The 24,346-nt window shown below is 33.5% G+C and overlaps 6 protein-coding genes across 17 annotated transcripts in view; 3 read left to right on the forward strand and 3 right to left on the reverse strand.

Moving 5' to 3' along the window:
- Window positions 1-1,156: 1,156 nt before the first annotated feature.
- On the reverse strand, window positions 1,157-4,665 carry Tes (testin LIM domain protein). Its single transcript, XM_077432056.1, has 6 exons — window positions 4,025-4,665; window positions 3,650-3,788; window positions 3,419-3,568; window positions 3,267-3,346; window positions 2,998-3,162; window positions 1,157-2,920 (listed from the first exon to the last, which is right to left on the reverse strand). Exons 2-6 carry the CDS (start codon window positions 3,771-3,773, stop codon window positions 1,319-1,321), a joined length of 2,121 nt encoding a protein of 706 aa, XP_077288182.1. The 5' UTR covers window positions 3,774-3,788; window positions 4,025-4,665; the 3' UTR covers window positions 1,157-1,318.
- Window positions 4,666-5,424: 759 nt separating this feature from the next.
- Pfdn6 (prefoldin 6) lies at window positions 5,425-6,377 on the forward strand. The gene has a single exon (XM_077432075.1). It carries the CDS (start codon window positions 5,513-5,515, stop codon window positions 5,891-5,893), a length of 381 nt encoding a protein of 126 aa, XP_077288201.1. The 5' UTR covers window positions 5,425-5,512; the 3' UTR covers window positions 5,894-6,377.
- Window positions 6,267-8,983, reverse strand: LOC143912732 (uncharacterized). Its single transcript, XM_077432076.1, has 3 exons — window positions 8,911-8,983; window positions 6,697-6,832; window positions 6,267-6,624 (listed from the first exon to the last, which is right to left on the reverse strand). The coding sequence occupies exons 2-3, from the start codon at window positions 6,823-6,825 to the stop codon at window positions 6,538-6,540; spliced, it is 216 nt and encodes a 71-aa protein (XP_077288202.1). The 5' UTR covers window positions 6,826-6,832; window positions 8,911-8,983; the 3' UTR covers window positions 6,267-6,537.
- Prp18 (pre-mRNA processing factor 18) lies at window positions 7,068-16,182 on the forward strand. Of its 2 annotated transcripts, none has more exons than XM_077432063.1 (8): window positions 7,068-7,174; window positions 14,515-14,683; window positions 14,766-14,886; window positions 14,969-15,144; window positions 15,264-15,344; window positions 15,416-15,550; window positions 15,625-15,837; window positions 15,917-16,182. In XM_077432063.1, the coding sequence occupies exons 2-8, from the start codon at window positions 14,621-14,623 to the stop codon at window positions 16,154-16,156; spliced, it is 1,029 nt and encodes a 342-aa protein (XP_077288189.1). In that variant the 5' UTR covers window positions 7,068-7,174; window positions 14,515-14,620; the 3' UTR covers window positions 16,157-16,182. The 2 variants fall into 2 exon arrangements, with proteins under 2 accessions (XP_077288189.1, XP_077288190.1); XM_077432064.1 differs by lacking the exon at window positions 7,068-7,174 and adding an exon at window positions 8,888-8,974.
- A 16-nt stretch (window positions 16,183-16,198) lies between these two features.
- Window positions 16,199-18,550, reverse strand: P5cr (Pyrroline 5-carboyxlate reductase). Of its 9 annotated transcripts, none has more exons than XM_077432072.1 (7): window positions 18,270-18,333; window positions 17,625-17,719; window positions 17,460-17,549; window positions 17,287-17,315; window positions 16,962-17,180; window positions 16,665-16,876; window positions 16,200-16,512 (listed from the first exon to the last, which is right to left on the reverse strand). In XM_077432072.1, the coding sequence occupies exons 2-7, from the start codon at window positions 17,701-17,703 to the stop codon at window positions 16,446-16,448; spliced, it is 696 nt and encodes a 231-aa protein (XP_077288198.1). In that variant the 5' UTR covers window positions 17,704-17,719; window positions 18,270-18,333; the 3' UTR covers window positions 16,200-16,445. The 9 variants fall into 9 exon arrangements, with proteins under 9 accessions (XP_077288192.1, XP_077288198.1, XP_077288193.1 ...); XM_077432069.1 differs by having other exon boundaries at window positions 16,201-16,512; window positions 18,245-18,354; XM_077432071.1 differs by having other exon boundaries at window positions 16,201-16,512; window positions 18,080-18,280.
- A 1,302-nt stretch (window positions 18,551-19,852) lies between these two features.
- Window positions 19,853-24,346, forward strand: part of scrib (scribble planar cell polarity protein) — a 78,136-nt gene continuing 73,642 nt past the window's right edge. For 2 of the 3 annotated variants that reach the window (XM_077432057.1, XM_077432059.1), the window contains exon 1: window positions 19,894-20,378. In XM_077432057.1, coding sequence (XP_077288183.1) covers window positions 20,217-20,378 — 162 coding nt within the window. In that variant the 5' untranslated portion in view covers window positions 19,894-20,216. Of the gene's footprint in view, window positions 20,379-24,346 lie in introns of all 3 variants that reach the window. The other variant, XM_077432058.1, reaches the window with a different exon arrangement.

A 24,346-nucleotide genomic window follows, 5' to 3' on the forward strand; every position in this document is an offset into this window, starting at 1 on the left:
GGGCGAAGCCCTAGACGGCATTTAATCATGGGGGTGCGGAGGGGCGAAGCCCTAAAAGGCATTAACTAAGGGGGGCGAAGCCCTAAACGGCAATTGCTCATGGGGCGTGGAGGGGCGAAGCCCTAGAAGGCAAAGGCTCAGGGGGGCGCCGAGGGCGAAGCCCTAGAAGGCAAAAAAAAATTTTGATTTTTTTTTTTGATTTTTTAAAAAAAAATTTTTTAATTTTTTTTTAATTTTTTTTTTATTTTTTTTTTAATTTTTTTTTTTGATTTTTTTTTTATTTTTTTTTTATTTTTTTTTTTAATTTTTAAATTTTTTTTTAATTTTTTTTTTTTTTTAATTAAATTAGCTTAGTCATGTTTAAGCGGTTTATATTATAAACACTGAGCGAAGCCGGGTAATACAGCTAGTATTTTATAATCTAATATATAATATCGAAAGAGTCTTTGTATGCAACTATTGTTGGTTCGTAGGAAAACAAATGAATATTCAAATAAATTTAAATAAAATAAAACTATTCAAATAAATTTAAATAAAATAAAACTATTCAAATAAATTTAATAAAATGTTATTAGATTGGCCATGTTTAAACGGTTTATATTACAAATACCGAGCGAAGCCGGGTAAAAACACTAGTATAATATAAGCACATACATTGCTTATTGGCACAAACATACTTATGCATTGTATTTAAAATACATATGTTATATAATAAATTCGATTTCTTTTAGATATAATGTTAATACATATTTATCTGATAAAATATCTGAATATTAATAATACAACAGTATATTTTTATATACATATGTTAGAAAATATTTTGGCATATTGTAATTGAATTACAGATGGCACTTCAAATTTAGGAACATAGTTAAAGTATGTATATCAAAAATATTCTGAAATTTCAATGGCTTTATGGATATACATATACATATTTCAAACATCACAGATTCCTTAATTTCTACAAAAACACTTAAATTACTATAAAATAAACTTGAAGTAATGTTTTTCTGACATATATTATACATACAGACTTTAAAACACTTCAAAACCCAAAAAGATACATATTTGCTAAACACACTAAGTCTTGTAATATTTGGAATGGCAACAGAACATAAATTTTTCATGATTTAAAAAACATATAAAACTATTTTTTATAAATATACATTTGGACATTTCCAAGTAAACTCAATCGAAATTTTAAAATATGGAATAAGTATTTTATATAAAGATTTTAAATATTTCAATTGTAACTTTATAGATGCCACTATATCTATAATCTATCATAGAAATGACAATCTAAATCAAAATATCACAATTAAATAATTGTCTTCTTCACACAAGCAACGCTACAAAAAGGCATTTCATTTTTAACAGTAAATCTCCCACCTAGCAAACTCTGACCGCAATCTTTACATGCGCAATTGAAGCATGTACCATGCCAATGAAAAGAGGACCAAGAAACCCCCTGTTCATTTGGAGCTATAACTGACTCACATGAATGGCATTTAGCAGCATGGAACTTATCATAACATTCTAGACAACTTGGCAGCCCCGTTTTGTCATCAGGGACATACTTTTTACCACCAAGTGGACCATCGCAATGGAAACAGCAAAAGTGATTAGCATGGAACGTTTTACCTTCAGCAATTGTATATGAACGCGAGAAAATAAGCTCATCGCAAGCTGCACATCTCAATACTTCCAAAACTTCTGCTAAATCTCGAGCACAATAAATTTCCCCTTTATGATAGAAGTATACTAGGTCGGCTAATAGCTGGTTGCAGTTAATGCATGTAAAGCATTGCGGATGCCACGATGCATTTTCTCCAGCTCTCTCAGCTTTTACTGCAATTTCACCGTATTTGATAGGTCGTTGACACCTCTGACACATGATAGGCTTATTAACGTCATAATTTTCATCTGGTTCATTGACTGCCATATTACCAACACTTTCTGTAATCGAATCCAATGTATTGTATTGACTTTCGAATACCTTATTGTTTGGATCCATAGTATTTTTACCATAAGCCATTACATTTCTCACATCACCCGGTATAGCCTGTATATTCAGACCAGCTACGTCTCTCATCGACATTCCATTTGGATGAGTGCTATAGTTAGGTAATGGAGGAATATCATCGAAGCTGTCATTACTGTTGAAAGATTCATTAAATTGATGAGGCTTAAGGATATCTTCCGATTCAGTTCCATACTTCGGATAAACATTTTTAACATAGGTGGGATTAATTGCATCTGCGTCTGTTGATGAGGCCCAACTCCACACTTCTCCATTGGGAGCAAATATTGTTCCTTTTTGAGGATGCGAAAGTTGTAAGGGAAATTGATCACCTGAATAATTATCATTATTATTTATACTGTTGGGCGAAAGAGTCATTAATTTAGCCCCTTGTGATTCGGCGAAGGCTGTAGTTTCTTCTTTGAATTTTGGATTACAATTGAACTCTTGACGGAAATGCTTTATAGGAGACAAATACACATCGGCTTCAATTGGTGTATTGAATTGTTTGAGATCTTTGAAGAGTGTGTCATAAATTGGTCCATGTTCAACGGCACTCTTAATACGGTCTGATTCTATTCGCATTGCAGTGAGCTTATCCTTAACGATCCTGCTCATAATAGGACTTGCTTTGTAATCAGCCAAATAACCTGATTTATTAATGACATTTCCCATATTGTCCAGGACCAAAAGCTTATCTGAATTATTTTTAGGAACATTTGTATATTTTATACCGCTGCTCAAATTCGAAAGTTTCAAGGGAAGACTGTATGATTTTGTTCCAGGTACTGGTTGACTACCTTCAGTATTGATAGATAATAAATCACCTTTCTTTATGGCACCGATTCTAACAACGTTACCCATTCCAACAACATGACTCTTGATACGAGAAATATATTCCTAAAATTACACAAACAGATAAGTTTATAATATAAATTACACACCTAAATAGTTTGCTTAATTTAGTACTATTATACCTGATGGCTGTCTTGTTCCTGTTCAGTGAGAGTGTGACAACATAAATCGCTTCGAATATCATGAGGGGGAACCTGTCTTCTTAGTTGTTCTCTACGTTTGGCAGCACCTTCAGTGCCAGCAACGGGAGCCAAATCTCCACCCAAACAAGACATATAATCTGAAACCTTAAAATTAATAAACAGTATGAGATAATTTATTGATGTTATTATACACTTTCAAATGGATTGGAACCAAACAAGAACAACTACATAGTAGTGAAAAGTCTAACCATATCTGGTGAAACATTGGGAGGCACCCAATCCAATTTCACCGGTTCGTTTGCAATTCCATTTATCTTCATAAAAACAGCTGCAAAATATCAAACAATGAAAAACATTATCTAAAAATGATAACAAATAAAATTAATAGAAATATTATTACGGCGATTTCTTTTCGGTTGAGTCTTTCCGAGCAATTCAAACTGTGCCCAGCCAGAAGTATCATCTTGAACGTCGTGCACATCTTTAGGACAGTGGCAAGAACGACAAATTTTTCTCCAAAAATGTAAATCCAAACCAGGACATTCCGGACCTAGAAAATAATATTACATATGTACATATAAATAAAGTCACTTGAATTTCAAAACAACATTCAAAATAAAATTGTAATTACCACATGCATTACAAGCGGCTCCTGCACCACTGTCATGACCGAGCTTGGCTTTACTTAATTTTTCACGTTGGCTTTCTAACTTCGAAAGCCACGCCGGAGCCTCAGGTGTTTCTATACCTGACATTGTATTGCATTAATCCTAAAATCACATTAAACCGTTTTACTACAGAGTAGCTAATAAAATCATTAATCAATGTATCACTACTTAAAAAATTTTAGACACATGTCAAAAACAAAGTTTAAATAAGTTTTTTTACTTCATTTTTATTTAATAAATCAAAATTCATTTACAGCACGTAAATACACAAACCGGTGAACAAAGTTCAATATGGACATTCAGAAACTAATTAGTGATAGTAACATGTTATCACATACCTGACGGATACGCAACAAAGAGCGGCTGTTGCTAGCCCTGCCAATACGCTAACTACACTTAAAAACTCGTCAAGAAACTTCTGCGATTCCGGAGCTGGTGATATTTGGTGATAAATGCAAGATAACTAAGATAAACGAGTAGAAAATATGGGGAGATACGCGAACATTCGAAGCGGTGAATGCAAGGCGCGTGAGTCATCCGCAGGCGCGCCCATCGCCCCTCGTTCATTGCACTGTTCATTACATTGCACGTTCAAGTATTCCTATTATCACCGACATTTGTTAATTATCCGACTCAACATTGGAGTAGCATGGACATATTCCGTAATTATTTATTGTAAAAATTAAGATGTTTCGAATTTAAACTTATGACAAATATAGTTCTTCAAATGAGTGGCCGCCGATAGAACAATGCATTGATGTGTCATAAATAAATATTTGTATTATTTGCTTCTGTATGTATGTACATATGTAAATTTATAAGCTGTATTTACAATTCATGTTCATATATTATTTTGGTTCGGTGATTACTTCGGTCACAAAGTATTGGTCACAAAGTCACTAAAATCTCTAACGGAACATCTGGCAGCCGAAAAGTCCATTATACTAACGATAACTATCATACTAACGAGAACTTGAGTGCCAAATATTGCGTATTCGCGATTTCAATGGCAAAAATTGTCTTTGTGACTACCGCAATGTGACTAATAATACAATTACCATTATTTTAATACAAATGATCAAAAATCATCACGTAATCAATGACTTGAATGTTTACCAAGGGCGGATCCAGAAAATTGGCAAGGTCATTTTTGTAATACACACAAACATTTTTTCAATAAAAAACCTTTATTATGAGTTTACTTATTTCTAAAACATTATTTTAACTGAATTATTAAAACCCAAAATACATAATTTTGATTGTAAATTACATTACAGAATTTTCTAGAATGGGGGGTCATAAGCTCCATTCCTCCCCTTCCCTAAATCCGCTGGTGATGTTTACTCTAAATAACTTTCAATAAGATTTAATGGCTAAACTTGCTCTATTTTAATTTTGTATTATCCAAAAAAGAGGCTCTCTTGTCTTTGAAACATTAGGACATGGGACTTGGACTCGAGAAATTGTTTCAGCTTGCTCATGAAAGGAAAAAAATCGCATTGGCTATAAATAATGTCTGGCCATGGTAGTTACCTACTTCCAAATACGGATTTGGTATTAGAAGAAAAATACTTATCCAAAACATTTATTTTAATATTTGATAAATTCCAATATGTGCAATATATTATGATTAAATGAAAGTATGATTAAATCATAATTTTATTTTTTATCAATGGTTTAAGTTGTTTGTAATAAATTATTAAATATATAACATTGCCGAAACGATATGGTCGTATTTGAGAGTGTTACGGGTGAGAGCCGCAGAGCACGTTTTTAAACGTCAAATGGTATACTGAGTGGGCGTCCAGGTCTGACTATATCTTGAAATGGCGGAGGAAATACAGAAGAAGTTCCAGAAAGAACTTGACTCTTTCAAGGCCATCGAAAAGGACCTGACCAAGGCGGTCTCGCAGAGGAAATTGCTGGACAGTCAACTCAATGAAAATAAGGCGGTGCAACAGGAACTAGATCTGCTCCAGGCAGAAGCCGAAGTGTACAAACTCATAGGGCCAGTACTTGTGAAACAAGGCTTAGAAGACGCTCGGCAAAATGTGTCTAAAAGAATGGAATACATCAGCAAAGAGCTCAAACGAATGGATACCAACATTACTAGCCTCCAACAAAGACAAGAAGGCAGCTCCACAGCTTTATCAAAATTGGAGAAAGAATTTCAACAAGCACAAGTGAAGGCGGCCTTAAAACACTGATAGAATTAATGCTGTTTGTTCATATTTATACTATTCTATTCTATTATCGCTTATTTAGTAATTCACTCTCAAATTTATGATTATATGCATATTTTATACTAAAATTGTTTATATTTAGACCGATGTAACCTATTCGAATTCTGTATATGTTTCGAATTCTTCTTTGTCCACCTAATTCCATATGAATATGACTTGGATACTTAAGTAACATACTCATCAACTATTCACAATGTTTGTGAATCCATTACACACATTTATTTGAATATAAACCTTTATTGTAATTTTAATTTCGTAATAAACATATAACATCTATTATTCTTTTTTATTTGTTTTAAATTGATTGTACTATCCCATTTTTACTTCACAGTACCACGGTGAATTACTTAATTACTACGGTTCACTAGTTTAATTAAACATATTTGATTTTATATAATCGTTTTATTTTTAAAAGACGTTTACTTTCGTTAAATACAAATAAATCATTGTTAACTATTATTTGTTAATACATTTGTCGTTTGTACAAGTCATTGGTATAGTTAATGAACACTTCCTTACATATTAATATTCGCAGTCATTTACATATTTGTTATGGTACATTGTTAATGTTATGTGAGAAGAGATACACAACAAGCTTTCAACTTTAATTATGACATTAATGGGCGACCTTCCATCATGGCTTTTGTACAGGCTAGTGGCGTTTGTATACCTTGTAATAAAAGGTCTGCTAACGGCTAAAAATAATAAATTAAAATTAATATCGAATTAATAAATCATATAATTTTAACATATACAAAATTACATACCTGTAAGAAATCAAAACACGCGGTAAATGGAAGTAATATGATATAGAAAAATGCACAAAATCCAGCCAGCCAGAATGTGACGAAGATAAGTATAATAAGCCATACTATTGAATAACCTGCGTTGCCCATTTTGAATCTGAAAATTATTCAATCGATTAAAAATAAATAATCACATTTATTAATTGAGTTCTTGATCTATTTTAAAATGTTTCAATGATTACATGTTTTACTTATCGCTATGCTTAACTGAATTTTATGGAATAGATACGTGCGTTACTGACACAGCTATTCAGAATTGTACATATGTATATTGATAAGGCAAGATAAGGATAAATCTAAAAAAACGTTGATAAAATTCATGGAACGTTTTTTCTTTGAACATGAAGTTATTATATAGCAAATTTGGCACCCCAACGAAGCCGGGTACGACAATGCGACGCCTACAAAACCGCACACGACATTGTCGCTCAGGAAAAAAGTAAATTCCTATGTATTATATTTTGGTTCGGTGATTACATCCCAAATTAGAATCGCTCGCGCGGATCTCCTGTCGCACGAAAATTCGTCGTACAGGAAAATTGCCGTACAGAAAACTGCCCAAATATTGCTCAAAACTGCAAATCTCGTAAAAAAAAAGCATTTGCTGAACAATATTTTGGCAATTTGGGCAATGCTGAACAATTTTGGGCAAGGAGTCCGCGCGAGTGATTTCCGTAGCGGCGGTTATTAATGTGCGCGCGCAGAATACCGGAAGAAAAGCATGTTCCTCTTGTTCCTGTTGTATCCTGCTCGCGCAAATTAAGCGAGTATGTACCGTTTACCATGCACCATTTTTTTTTTTGATCTTTCGACTTAAGATCTTTCGATTTTCGATCTTTGCCTTCCGATATTTGCGTTTTCTGTCATTTAACATTCTGTCTCGTCACGGAGACCAATTAAAATCGTATATATCCATAATATAATTTATCCTTGAACTACACTGCAAATTTTCAACATCCGCACGAAGTTAATTGCAATATACATATGTTTATTAAAAACAGACCAATGCAATTTTACAACAAATAGAACCATCCGACATTTAGTTTGGTTAGATACATAATAGACGATTACACGACAGCTCGTTCACAGATACTTCGCTCATAGACGCTTCGTTTACATAAGGAGCGCATTCATGACAAATCGCTCACGACCGTTGGTTCACAGACATTTCCTTCACGGTATAATATCTCCGCGATATGTCAACGAAATATGACATAGCTCCACGAACAACCAATTTTATATTTGTCAACGAAATATCCGTGTATGAAATATCTGTGAACCAACGGTCGTGAACGAGCAGTCGTGGGCAATTTGTCGTGAGCGAGTCGTACGTAAACGTAACATCTGTGAGCGAATTATCGTTGAACGAAATATTTGCGAATGAACAGTCGTCACAGAGTTATCGGTGAACAGAAAGTCCGTGAACCATAATATGTAGACATATGTAAATAAAATACACGAGTATTCTACAAATCTCAATTCACGTTTCCCTCCACTTCCTTAATAAAATCTATTTTGATGACACCGTGCAAGTTTCCCACTGTGCTATTTTTGTGTGTGCTTTAATGAAACCGTTACATTAACACTTAACACAATCACACAATTGTGATGAGTTTTGATGCCCTAAATGTATACATAAATAGTGTCTTCTACCCATTAATCTATGTATATGTATTTAATTTGACGATGTGTAAACAATTAGACTTATGTATAATTTCATAGACGTTATCAATTTATATGGAAAGACACATTAAATTAAAAAAAAATAGGTACCACATATAGGTACATTTACATATATATCATCTATGTACATATGTATATGTAATGTACATATAGATATACATATGTACATATGGATATGTAAATATACCACATATAAAACCTACGCAATCGAACATTACCACATTTATTCATTGCAATAGTTTGGCATCACTGACATTGAAAAATTACGTCATTTCCAAAGAATTCATAGGTGTTAAAACGACAGAAGATAAATAGTGGATAAAATATGTGTCAGTCGTAAAATACATACAATGAAAACTATGAAAAATACTCGGCCAAAGTGCAACACTGCTAAGTAAATATGATATTGAAGTATTTAGATCATGGCTGATAATCTGTTTTTGTGAATTAAGTTTATTGTAATGTATGTACGTAAAAAAATTTAAAACTCACAGGCGGGAGTGGCTCCGTGTGAATGAACTCTACCGTCCCACTATGAGCGTACTCCAACTATAGAGTAAGACTGCCACAGCTTGCACTATTATCCACAACTTGTTTACTGCTTCGGAGTGTTGTAGTGGTCGGAAAACTTTTTATATTGACACTAACAAGCCTCTAATGATCGATCGGTAGCTTTTGTGCAGAACCTGAACGGTAACGATATTCGCAATGAGATGAATAGCTCGTTCAGAAAATTTAATATTGCAAGAAACCTACATTGTGTTCATAATATTTAAAATATTAAATTAATTAAATTAAAATTAAATATCTTTATTTTTTGTTTTATGTGTTGTGTGTAAAACCGAGATTTTCATTTTGGTTAATGATGCAATTATTATTATTATTATTAATGCAATCTATTTGCTTTTTCTTTTTTATACTTTTAACCGGCAGCGTGGACTAGTGGTTAGCGGTAATTGGATTATTAGTCACATTGCGACCGACCAAAAGACAATTTTTGCCATGAAAATCGCGAATACGGAATATTTGTCACTCGAGTTCTCGTTAGTGTGATAGTTATCGTTAGTATGATGGACTTTTCAGCTGGCAGATGTTGCGTTATAGAGATTTTAGTGACTTTTGGTCAAGCGCTTTGTGACCACTGATCACCGTACCGTTGTTAGCATATATACTTTGGAACATAGTGGTTCAGGTCGAGCGTTTTCTAATTTATCTAATTTTCATTGAAACGGTTCCAACAAATTGGCAACCTTACTCATTTCTCGCAATTTTCGAGTTTTCAGCACCTTGAATTTCACCGATTCGTATAAAAATGCTGCAAATTTGTCCATAAATGTCTTGCAAATTTCAAGTTTTTCAGCATCTCGAAATTTGAAATTTTTTATATAAAAAATGCTGCAAAATGTAAGTTTATCAAAAATTTAATCACAGTTGTCTCTATGATGCTTAAGTTAAAATTATTCTGAAAATTTTATATCGATGTTTGTAATTGGCTAGGAAGGCGCATTGGGGTTTTCCTGTAAGACGTTCCTGGTAATATATACATATGTATGTAAAAAAAATATCTATTTTAAAAATAATACGTGGAAAATGTAATTGTGATTTTTGATATTTCTTAAGAAAAATGCAAATACTGAAATAAATATGTACATAGGATTAAAAAAAAATTATAAATAACTTTTCGTTTTTTCACTTTCTAGAAATGAAACAAGAAATACATTGGTTATTTCATCATTCAACAATTATTGTTTAGTGTTTATAAGCTTTTCCTTGCGATATTTATTTTTACGAAATGCTTGCTAAACCTAGATAAGGGTAAACTCTTTTATTTTTTTTAATATTTGAACTGTATTAATTATACTGGATATGACCCGTAGATTTTTTTCTTCATAATGCGACCCTCAAGTTAGACGACTCTGTCCTAAGTTATTGAAAATAATTGTCTCTGACTTATGTACTTATATTTAAAACGTATAAATATATGATATTATAAGTACTTTCCAAATTTCCATTTCCCTTTTTGAAAGCTTGTCATATCAATTTTAATTCGTATTGTTCGAATATGGCGTTACAGTTTTCCCATTTGTCTTTTTTATTCCCCTGATCTATGTATATTTTAACAAGACACAGCGTTTATTCTTTTTTTTTCTATCTTGTATATGACCGACCCACTCCCATTTTATCTCCGCCATTCTTTTGGCGATGTCAGTACCGATTAAATATAATGAGGAAGTTTACATTATGTTAATGGTGACATATGCGTTCCATATTGCATAAATATTTCGAAAAATTATATAAATAACGCACATTTTTGTTCAAAGTATATGAAATTTCATAACGTTCAGCTATGATTATTTTATTTTTTAATAGAAGAAAGAAATAAAACGTCTTAAAATAATTACGTGTGATATTATCGCCATTGAATTAAATGATTGTATATCTTATACGATTAAAACCTCTTAAAAGGTTTAGCCGACATGACAAAAGATGGAATAGGTATCGTATGAGCCAGTCAAAGCAGAATACAAACATTTTCACGATATTTTTGACTCGCCTCACACATTTTTATTATTTTAGGTAAAATTTAAACATGCTTGAAATTTAACAGGGCATTTGAAAATGTATATACAAATATAATGATTGTATATTTTAAATGAAACATTCCAAAACCTAAGCGTCGATTTCACTTTAACCGCATGCAATAAAATCAATTTGTAATACTTTTATAACAATTAGCTATTGTTCTTATTTCGTTTACTTGTCTACCTATCGAAGTACCTATACTTTAACCGTTTCTATTTAAGACTCAAGTCGGCAGCAAAGCATTTGCATACATACGATTAAATAAAAACGCTCTTCGTCGAATGCGCCTCGAATACATCAGACACCTACATTTGTAATGGTAATACTAAAAAGGAATAATAAAAAAAGGACAGTTAACGGTACATATATGATATGTATACCGTTATATTCACCACCCATTTAAAAATTTTATCTATGTATCAAGTGCATATATACACAGTGGCGGACTGGCCATACAAGCGTACATGCCCGATGGCATGTGGGCCCTATCCGTTAGAAAATATGGGCCCTCAGTAAAATTAAATAACTTTTTAATTTAACTATTTCACGTGTGTAAAAATTTATAGGATATTGCACTTTGGGACCTAGAATTTGGGTATTTCAACAAAACAAATTTCTTTAAAAAAACAACTAATGCCTGCTTTAACAGCCCAAGGATCGGTTAACTTTTTTTATTAGGCTCGAAATGTAAGTTTCAACATTTGCGTGGGCCCTTTTACCGGGCCCATTTCCAACCTCAATATTATGCATATACCAATACCTATGTAACAACTACCTACTGAAATAAAAATGGGAATAAACAAATTTCCCTGAATAATATAAACTGAATTGCTTAAAACAATTTTGATAGGACGATTCATCATCAACCAGCGATTTAAATTGACTTCATACATACTTTCAAAATAACATTTGATTATACTTCGACGATATAGTAAGATTTAAATACACAATTTTAAACAGTTTCCGAATATTAAATCTATTCCTAATCTAGACAAATCCATGTATATAGAAACATAGGATAGGGGCCCCCTCCCCAAAATCCTGATTTTCGATTAACATTAATTGAAAATATTATGCATTTTTTGTTTTCAGGGACGTAATTTGGGGGGGCACTCGCCCCCCTAAATTAAGGAATAGTGTGAATTTAGAAAATATTATGGATTTAATGATTAATGAGATACTATGGATCTATGAATGCTGCGTTTATTTCTTATGTACATATGTTACTTTTGGGTAACTAATAAAATAATCGCTGCTATGTGCTTTGAAAAAAAAAGATTTTATTATTTTGAAGCAAGTATATTTTGGTTTTTAAGTGGTATGCCATTAGTAACATTCTTAGAAATTGTTCATCCCATGGAGCGAATCGTTAGAAAGGTCCCCTTTACTTTATTTTGTCTCAAAAACAGATGTGTATCGTTTATTTTTCCGAATGTTCGTATATTTTTTGATATAGTGATACATTTTGATGGTCGATTTTTGTTAACCATGTGAAGATTTTTGGATAAAAATTTTCGCCTGCGGCGCTTTTTTGGCTTTTACATAATATTTTTTTATAATTTTTTTTCAAAAATAAACTTAATTTTTTCATATTTTATATTTTCCATTTTTATTCCGATATAAAAAAGATTTTTTGAAAAAAAATTCAATTTGACCAATCTTTGCCTGCCCCCCCAAGAAAAAGCTGAAGTGACGTCCCTGATTGTTTTCTACCGAAAGTAAAAGCCGCTTTTATACCGCATTCTTTTATGATGCATTATATGACAAGGATTAAAACGAAATATACAATGTAATTTATGGATCTATTTTGCTTTTGCCATTTTTCTTGTACCTAAATTTGTTTATTCCCATTTTTGAAAATTTTATTTATTTTTTGCCCTTGATTTTTAGCGTGATGGAAAAAGAAAATTTTGTTATATGGGGGGGGGGGACAAATTTTTTTAACCCTGATTTCAGTCCCAGTCCGCCACTGTATATACATACATACATATATAAATCAGACGTGTAGTCCTTTGCTTAAATTAGCATATGTACATATCCAAAGAAAATTTTCATACACAGCGTTTGTGTTGTATAATTATAATAGAATTGTATTGTGCCCGATGAAATATCATCGCATGGGTTATGGCATATCAAGTTATTAAATAAAACAAAATTAAAATAAATGTGTCGGTCCCATGTTCGATCCGCACGCGGTCGTAATTTTTTCAATTACCTTTTAAATATATTTAATTTATATTTAACTGTTTATTATGAAAAAAAAATTGTAAAAAAACCCACTTACCTACATATAAACAATATAAAACACCAATAGAAAAATTAATTAATTAAATAAATTTTCAATAGACGGCGCTAAATGCTCAGGGACTTATTTCCCTAGAGGAAAAATTGGTAGCAAACAGTATATATATAAGTTTTTTGTTAATCTGTTATTATGTTAGTGCTAGCATTCTGGCCGTGGTTTTCGACGAATGGTTTCGGAAAGGAATTGATACATGAATTCAACCCCCCTCCCTCCACTTCGTCTGGCAAAAACATACACACACACACATACCTACAAACATAATCACACACATCGCGTTTGTTTTTATACATATTATTATATTCGTACGTTTTGTTGGCAGTCTTTTAAATGTGACGTACATATGTCGAATCGAAACAACTATTAAAGTATGGCGAACGTTATCTTACACAGACACATAGACACACAGAATAGCGCTATTATAGATATGATACATATGTATATACTAATTATAATTATAACTAATTGAGCTTAATTGTTAAATAAGTAATCTGGGGAAAAAATAAAAACTAAAAATTATAGGTTTATACTTTTGATTCATGCCTAAGATTACATCTTTATATACTTAATATTTCAGAATTGTCTAAGGTATGAATTTATACTTAGATCAATTAAAGAAACACGTTTCCTATAGATATGCTGATTATGTTGTAAATATTGGGATATAGGCGTAATCACGGATCGATACTAAGTACATATCAGTCAAAGTCTCGAAGTTAAAACGTAATAATTAGCATCAAATTAATACACTATTCTCAGTTCGAAATGAACAGGAGCACCATCAAGGGCACCAAAGATATTCTTTAATGTTCTTATTTTTAAATTGAATCAAGGTGCCGTTGACACCGTCGGTTTACTGAATCATCTTCGAACCTTTTTGGGATCCTTTTCATGGTTATTAGTAATAAAATTGGGCCTGTCTAATTTCTAATAACACTAGACTATCGCAAACACTTACTGCTTAATACGCTCACTCAAAGAACGGTGAACTCGAAGGTAATTTTAACAATGGTTTACACCTGAAGGACCATATTTAACATTGAACCAATGGGACCTAGATGGTTTAAAATCACATGGTTAACCGATTTTAGGGTGTGACCAGTTTTCTCGTGACCAGTTTTAGTGTGACGGGTGATCACGTGTGACCGATCTAGAGCGACCGGTTGTCCTGTGACTGGTTTACATATTACTAGTAGTCCGTTTACCCCTAGATTCATGTATGAAATACGCTTGTATTGTGTATGATTACGGCCAAAAATCTAGAAGAAAGTACTCAGCTGTCAGTTTGGCATTGTCGATTTGTTTGTTTATCATACCATGGATATTTTAAAGGCGGAAATAGCCAAAAAAAGAAAACTACTCGAAGAAAATAGACTATTGGTAATATTAAAGTTAAATATTTACTTAAATCTCTACAGAAGAGTAACTTACTAATGACCTTGTTATTTTACGCCGTTTCTAGAAACCAGACAAAAAATATTTCAAAAGAAGTGAATTAATAACCGGCAAAGAAGACAGTCCTGTTGAAAACAAGAATGCTCAAAATGAAATAGATAAAAATGCTGAAATCGCCAGTTTTAAAGGTTTTTTAAAATATATTAACCCTAACCTCAATCTTTGACATCTAATACTGAAATTATATTGAATCAATGTTTATATGTTTAGCTGATGAATTGAAGAGAGAAGCTGAAGCGAAAGATAATAACATTACCTTGCCACGCGCTGAAGTGATACGAAGACTTCGCGACAGAGGACATCCCATTTTAGTGTTTGGTGAAAATGAACAGCAAGCATTCAAAAGACTTCGCAGAATCGAAATTCAAGAACCAGAAGCTAACAAAGTGCGACAAATCATTTTTTAATACGAATTAACACACTTATCTAAAATCTTCAATTACAATTCGATTCTAATAAGTAAAACCCATTTAAAGAAATAAATGTATTCGTTTTGTCCTGATAGGGATTTAGAAATGATTTCCAAGAGGCGATGGATAAAGTAGATCAGGCATATTTAGATGAAATTCTTGCAACGGGTGCATCGGTAAGTTTATTTACAACATATTATATGCATGTCTTATTACTACAAAATATAACGGTACATTTCCTTTACAGAGTAATAAAGATAAGACTTCTAATACAGACTGCTTGGATGATTCAATAACATATGACACAATTCAAGAAATGGCAGAAAAAATGGGCACTGGAAATAGCGTACATGACATGCATGTCATTGAAACATTACTTCAAGTAAGAATTATTAAATGTTGTTGTTTTATTTTATTTAAACCATTCTTGTTTCTTATTGTGTTTCTATAATTCAGTTCCTGCTGAAATTATGGGGAGATGAATTAAATTCGGCTAGTGCTATTGAAAAACAAGCAACGAGACACAAAATGACGAGAGCAACATTTACACAAACTCAAGTTTATTTAAAACCTCTTCTAAGGAAATTAAAAAATAAATCATTATCGGAAGACATAAGCGACAGTTTGGGAGAAATCACAAAACATTTGTTAAATAGAAATTACATTATGGTAATTATGACAATATTTTATGATCTGAAATCAACGTGAAATGATTAAAAATTCATAAATGCATACATAAATTTTACAGGCAAGTGAAGCTTACCTGCAAATGGCCATAGGAAATGCACCGTGGCCAATCGGCGTCACTATGGTTGGTATCCACGCAAGAACAGGGAGAGAAAAAATCTTTTCAAAAAATGTTGCTCATGTGATGAACGACGAAACTCAAAGAAAATACATTCAGGCGCTTAAAAGGCTAATGAAGAAATGTCAAGACTATTTTCCAACCGATCCTTCAAGATGCGTCGAATATGCTCCGCAAACATAAAATCATGTATATGTTATAATTAAGATAAAATACAAAACACAAATAAATATCAGATCTTTTATTTCAACATATCGAATAACCGATCATTCTAGTTATTAGATAAGTGTGCATAAATAGAAATTTAACAAACAAAACAAAATTATACAATATATGGTAATATCTCAACTTGACAACGAAATACTGGTTTAACTAATATATCTATGATATATTATGTGTAATACATTATATTGATATCAGCAACACGCATTTTGATTCAACTATTTTAAAAAAAAACTAATAAATTAAGAAATTAGTTTTCTTTTTCCATGTCGATAGTTCTTTTGATGGCAGCCTCAATAGCATCAATATAAGATCCTCTAAAATAAATAAGTAACTTTGGAATAATGAAATTAATTGTGTATTGATCAAAAAATTAATCTTAAATTTCATCATTAAAACTTTCAATATATAAATTCAAATGAAAGCGCTTACATGATGAAAATAAAACATATGATAATTAAAATATTACCTGACACCACCTTTTTCTAAGGCATGAATACCACAAATTGTAGAACCTCCTGCTGAACACACTTCATCTTTTAGCTCTCCAGGGTGTTTCTTAGTTCCCAAAACCATTTTGGCAGCGCCTAATACTGTTTGAGCGGCAAACTCGGTAGCCATTGCTCTCGGAATACCCTGCTTAACACCACCATCAGACAAAGCTTCTATCATAAGATATACCTAAACATATATACAAAATCTGTCAAAAATATGAATTATATTTAATTAGAATAATACAAATATATATTTACTACATGTAACTTACAAATGCTGGACCACTACCGGATAAAGCACCAACGGCATTAATTAACTTTTCTGGAACTCTTTCATATATTCCACAACTTCCCAAGATTTTTTCGACAGCCGAACAATCGTCTTCACTAGCCTTATCATCTGGGCAATAAACTGATGCTCCTTCACCCAACAGCATTGGAGTATTTGGCATTATCCGTATTATTCGACATTGATCAAAACTTTGTAGTGCCTGTAGATGCATGTAATAATAAATATTTTATTAATGATTATTTATAGCTACATATTATAACATCACAATTTTAAAAATGGAAATTAATGGTTATTTATGTACGTACCCGAGCAAGAGTTGCTAAAGTTGTCCCGGCTAAAATAGACACGAACAGTTTATTACAAGCCTCCGATAATTTTCCTTTTAAAGAGTTCAAGCTATCGTCAATAGCACATGTTAAATTGAAAGGCTTCACAGAAATAACTATAATTTCACAGTTTAAAATTAATTCGCCATTACTATTCGTAACATTGATTCCGAGATCCTTAAGGTGATTCAAATGTTCTACGTGCGGTCCAGATACCCATACATCTGACGGCTTATAAATACCTGAAAAAGAAATCAATTTTAATATCAAATATTAAAACACAAAATATAACGCAATTTGAGACAACACAATTGTACCTTGATTAATTATGCCTTTACATATAGCAGTGGCCATGTTACCTCCTCCGATAAAGCCGACACGTTTAACATTAACCATTTTTAATGTGAAAATGCTGAAAAACGATTCATTTATAAGCAAAGAATTTATTCAAATGGAACACATTCATACCAGTTTCAAAACCTGGTAAACAAAGAAGTCTATAATTGGTGATAAAGAACTCCTCTACAAAACGTAATTTGTTGATACGCAGAAAAATTAATAAAAAAATAAATGAAATCATAAGTTTCGATATCGCAAACTAAAAATAAAACTATATATTTATATTGTGTTAAAACCCATTTGCTATTTTTAATAAATCAATAAAAATTATGCAACCCTTTCAAAACGAATGTGTTTCAAAATTTCACCGTGACACCTTTGAAGATGTTAATTAAATTAAAAAGTGATGGTTATACTTCCATAAACTTAATACCTCTGTAAGTGACAATCAAAGTATTTTGCGTGTGAACTGACAATACAGAACCAATAAAATTACAGGTTAATTAAATATGAAAATAACATAGCAGAAAACTGTACTCTCTTTGAATTGAAATCGGTTTAAATAGTTTTTTTTATAACTATACGTTTGTGTGCTAACCAAGATAAGTAACCACAACACTAACCCCACTCGAACAACGGAAATAGCCAGTCAGGGCTGTCAGTATGACTGACGTCAGTTTATAACACATATTTTTTATTGCGATTTATTCGAATGAAAGATTTTATTTTATTGAGATATGTTTATATTTTATCGATAATTGTGTGTCATTGAATAGTTTTGAAACGAACTTGTAAATTAATTTAAATTTATTAATGATAATTCCAACATATTGGATACGGTAAACGGATTATTTCGTACATTGCGATCGCGCGCACGACAATCGTTGCTACGAAAATCGCGAATATCGAATAATCTGGACCTCGAATTCTCGTTAGTATTATAGGATGGATGGAATCATTGGGTTCCAGACGTTTGCAAGATCGCTTTTTGCGGAATAATCGCCCAACTATTAGTTATATAGTAACTTAGTTCTCGTTTGTTAATGTTTTAGTTTATTTGTGTAACTCGAATTAATAATTTATAATTTTTTGAAATGGACAAAGCTTTATTAAATTTCAGTCATTCCGGCGTAAATTTTACTCAACATAATACATAAATGCAACATCTTTGATTTTATCAACAATATGTATTGACAATTCATTTTTCTGTATATTTTAGTATGCTTCTTCGAATTGAGTAATTTGCATTGATGTATAATACACATAGATGGGCCCTGACGTTTTTTTTTTTGGTCGGAGATCTTGTCTTCACTAACTGAGGGGTGCGGGGGGTTTAACTAGCGGGGAAGTTGGGGAAAAAATGGTTTTTTTCCCTACGACGCCGTGGTACCTACCTGCCTACTAAGAGAAAGTGTGCATGCGCCATGTATTTTGCATGCGCCAAAAGGGAGACCAGTATAAGTGAGGGCGGATCTAGTGTATTATACATCAATGGTAATTTGATTAAAAATTATGCTAGGTCACTTTTCATGTTTGTTAAAAAAAAACTTGCACAAAGAAATGCATGGATGGCAGTAGTGAATATTTACAAGTTTATTCAATATATGAATGTGCATTTATCAATAATTATTTATTTGTTCGAAATTGACATATTGATAAGTTTCTAGAATAGAATTCCATTAAGATTTTAAATTCTTAAACGTTTAAAGAAGAATTTTGACTAAAATTTAGACCATTTCCAACATTAATATTGGAGGAAAGGAATGAAATATGACCGTGTGGTTTGTTGAACGACTATTTAATATTACGTTCAAGAAGCAAGTAAGGTGGTAGCCACCAACATGGCCAAATCGGTCCCAACTCACAGGATGGCGACTAATATAATTTAATAAGAATATAATTTTAAAATGCATACGTTTGGACGTTTAATGCGCTCGTAGGTATACTTACATAAATCAAATAAAAAATTAGCAATTTGAGAATACATAAAATTCGAAATTATTCGAAAATTTTTGATTTGTTTCTTATAATAATGTTTGTAGTTGAAGCATATGAACGTATGTTGAACGTTCGCCACCGACCGAACATCGGATTTAAGCGATTAGACAATTTTCGAACCAACTCGTATCGATTTCGTTTCGAGTGCGATATTTGTTGTGCATGAATTTCCGCGAGACGAGAGGCGAGAGGCGAGAGGCGAGATACGGAGAGCGCTGAGAAGGTGACGGGCGCATCGTGTGCGTATGCGTGTGTGTATGTGTGTGTGTGTGTGTGGGCGTGCGGCGGGCGTGTGCAGTTAGCGGCGTCTCGTCGAAGGTGGCGCGTCGACAGCGGTTAGTTGTTGAGTTGGCGAGTTGACGATCGCGGTCTCGAGCCAGCTTCATCGCTTAATCACTGCCAGAGCGGTGCACTCGCACTCCCACTAGCACTAGCACTAGCACTCGCACTCGCAGCAGGCAGGTGCGGTCGAGTAGTGACTAGGAGCGAGGAGCGAGGAGTGAGGAGTGAGGAGAGTGACGAGTGACGAGTGGTGCAGCTGTGATTGTGATTGTGATGTGCGGCGGTTCGTGATGTTCCGGTGCATCCCGCTGTTCAAGGGCTGCAACCGGCAGGTGGAGAGTGTCGACAAGCGGCACTGCTCGCTGCCCACGGTGCCCGAAGACGTCCTGCGATACTCGCGCTCGCTCGAGGAGCTGCTGCTCGACGCCAACCACATCAGGGACCTTCCCAAGGTACGACCCCACCCCCACCCCCACCCCCACCCGCACCGCACTGTTGTGGCAGCGCACCTGTGGAATGTTGCGCCGCTCCATACTCATTACTCACCGATAGGAATTCCAGCCAGTGTCAATGTCATCCGCGTTCTTATTGGAAATTTGACAAATGCACTCCCCTATCCAAACATCCCCCCTACCTCCCTTTCCCCCCTCCCCTCACCGTTCCTCCATCCGTGCCGCTATTCTCTTGTTTTAAACGTCAAAACGAAAGCCATTTTGAAAATGTTTCATTTGTTTTTTTTTTTCCGAAACGGTGTCGTCATTTACGCGGAAATTGTCTGGTCGAATTTGATTGCAAAATCTCATCGCAGATTGTGCAGTTGATGTGCAACCTTTGCTCGATCGAATGCGACGTTTCGTTCGATAGGGGGGAAAATGACGACAAGTATGAGTCAGTCTCGTTTATCGGATGAATTGAGACAAAAAATTGTATTCATGTTAGGTATTGAATTTTAATCGTTTATAATTAATTCGAATTTTGTTTTGTTTTTCTCCGACCGATCGGCGTAGTGTTGCCTACCGGAAAAACGTCGAGCTTACATTTTAATAATATTCATCCATGAAATATCATCGTCGTTTCAAATTCTTTATCGATTTTCAGCACAACTACATACTTCACTATTTCGAACACTTCTACTATTTATTATTCTATTATTTGTTACCAAAAAAAAAATAATAATTTCTAGCTGTTTCTAAGAAAAAAGTACATACTAAATTAAAATTTCGAGATCGAATTTTCCTACGATCACAGTATGTACTTCGAATGTACGGGAAAAATGTTTTGGTCTAATATAGGATGTATACCAGTTTTTATATGTAAAAATTAATTCCATATTATTTATAATCTATCTTAAAACTTGGATAAAATCTTAAATAAATAATATAATTTTTATTAATTTGCTCAAACATCCATATCAATGTTAAAATGTAACACTTCAGAATCTGATATATAATTTCGAAAGAGACTTTGTATGTAACTATGTTGATTCGTAGAAAAACAAATGAATATTCAAATAAATTTAAATAAAATAAAACCATTCAAATAAATTTAATAAAATGTTTACTATTAGATTATCCATGTTTAAGCGGTTTATATTAAAAATACCGAGCGAAGCCGGGGTAAAACCACTAGTAGAAAATAAAAATTAAAAAACAAAGGACACCTATAAGGGGAGGTACCATTTCCGGTCAATTTAAAAATTAACGTTGAATCGATAATAATTTCAACGAACGGTGTTCAAAAAATACACAGACACACACACACACATTTTTTCTAGATCATGAAAACGAGATCAGTGATCGATTCTGAGTTTGAATGAGTCAAAATCTCGAGTTCGAATTTTCGCATGATCACAAAACTTCATCTATTGTAACTACGTAAATACGTAAATAAATTGAAAAAATACTATAATAATAATTTCATATATGTATGTACATATGTATATGTTACAGTCCAAATGTACATTTCGCCGGTCATAAAGATCATAGTTTGTTCATACACGAACCAATCTTGCAAGTAATGGTGTACACAAAAAAAAAATTAACAAAAGAATTAGTTTGTTCATGCACAAACAATTATGCATAAGTTTAAGTATCCTCAATCGTTTGTCCCATCCTCAATGTATGTATGTATGTATGTTTACCCTGGGTTTCAATATTTTAAATTGTAGCTAAAACGGGATTATACATAGCAACGTTATAATGTTGTTTCCATAGGATTTCTCTTAACTTTAACTTTAACTTTAACTTGGCGTTTTGACATCTCAAAGGTTTTGACAGCTGGAAAGTTTCATGCGACAACTGGTGAGTCTATTTAAATATAGCTTTTGACTGCTATCTGACTATTTGAAGATAGCACTTGAACTAAAACCAATAGTTCGTATATAAACAAACTAGTTTATTCGTGAAAAAACCGGAGTGAACACTTGAACTGAAGCATAGGTATATAAAAAAAAATAGCAGACAAATCATAAGAACAAAATAGGAATTGAAGTGATCCGAATAATTAAGTGGCGATAAAAAAAATCGCTTTTTCACACAATGAACCAGAATTTAGCTATCCAGTCCATTTTATCTTTTGACTAAACCACGTGAAAATTCATTCTTCGTTTTAATGATATTTTCATAACTTAATGCCCTGGCTCTAACAACAAATTCACTTAATCCGCTATTTTTTCTGATAAAATGATTTGTTTTATTATATGTACGTATAATCTGAATACACAAGATCCTTCTGTATTTAAATCTTTATTCACGAAATTATTTGAAAATATCGCAATCGATCAACTTGAATCACCTGGGAACTTGGTTGTTGAGCAATATATGTATGTAAATCTGAATTCATGATATGTCGCTCATCGAAATACTAATGGATCAACTTCATAGACTGTGTCTAATCCAAGTTGAGTCAACTATCAGTAATCCGTTCATCACGAACATGGCCACGCGTTTTAGACATGCCCAAAATTATTTTCAATCGTATTTAAACGTATACTTACATATGTATATGCAAGCTAGTAAAATTCGCACCGACTGAAAAATGTGTTTTTAAAATCGTACATTAAAGATGAAAATATAATATGACGAAAGTTCATTGATCTCGAACGAAATATCTACCTACCATACGAAAAAAATCGAATTGGGTCAGCTGAACCGAAGCCTTTTGGGTTAAGATGATACGCCCGATTTCAGTTCAACGTCCCAATTAACCGACGTGCCTATATCGGGTATTGCACGCATGCGAGCCCTCGAATGTTCCGACGAGATAACAACACCAGTTTGAATCCTGTAAGGATCTACCCATCGTTCGTAGGGGTATATGAATATGACACGATGCGATGTATATGAGATGTGCATTTTGTATTATGCATTCTATTGCGTTGCGAGTGGGCGGGCAGGTGACACGAGAGTCGGCCGATCGATACTCGGACGGCCATTGTGTCAGTGTGATGATGTTGCGGCAATTAACAATCAGGACACCGGCTAGTCGCTGCCCTAAATCGCATCCCACCCCCTCCTGCCACCTGTTGGGTCACGGGGGGGAGGAGGAGGAGGGAGATGAACAGGGTGCACGAGGACCCACCCCCATAGATTCGAATGGAATCCCCCGAACTGTCTTCGGGTCAATGCTCGTTGAACAATTCTCTGCAGGCGATTTTTTAGCTAATGACGCGGGCGTGTGAACGCTCGCTATGAAATGCACCTATGAATTGTAATAAAGTTCGGTGTACACTACTAGAGGGTCTTTGAGATGTCGCCGGATGTTACGTGTTATCATTTTGAGCGGTAAACTTCAAAGGAGACGTAGCGACGGGTCACAATGTAATTGGAAGTGGGTTCGATCGTCAGTCGAGTCGGGTCATTGCGAATATCGCATGACTTTTTATTATATTTGGTGGCTTTGAATGGCGTTGGCTTGAATCATCGAAGTTGTTGAGTTGTTGCATGCGATGCACCCGATGCTAGTTTTCAATTATAGCTCAGATATAATATTGACAAAAGTAACTATAGGTATGTGCAATGTAGTGCGTGTGTATGTATGTTCTATTCAATTATTCAAATAATTGAAATATCTTTGCTCTCGTACATTCTCTCGGGTACCATTAGAGAATTTCTTTTCATCTGTAACTCAATCTTTCGTCCAGTCGAGGTTCTTAACCTATGGTCCATGGAACCCTTGGTAGCTTGTGGATCGATTTCGTGTGGTTCGTGAACTTTTCACTGTATCTACATATGTACTAGTGGTTTTACCCGGCTTCGCTCGGTATTTGTAATATAAACAGCTTAAACGTGGCAAAACAATCTAATAGTAAACATTCATATTTTTTTTTATTAAATTTATTTGAAGCGAATAATAATAAAATAATAATCGACGATATCGATGTCGTCGTCAAAGATTTTTTTTTCGATGATTCCAACCAACC

Source organism: Arctopsyche grandis, chromosome 6, assembly GCF_051622035.1.
Source record: "Arctopsyche grandis isolate Sample6627 chromosome 6, ASM5162203v2, whole genome shotgun sequence".
NCBI lineage: Eukaryota > Metazoa > Arthropoda > Insecta > Trichoptera > Hydropsychidae > Arctopsyche > Arctopsyche grandis.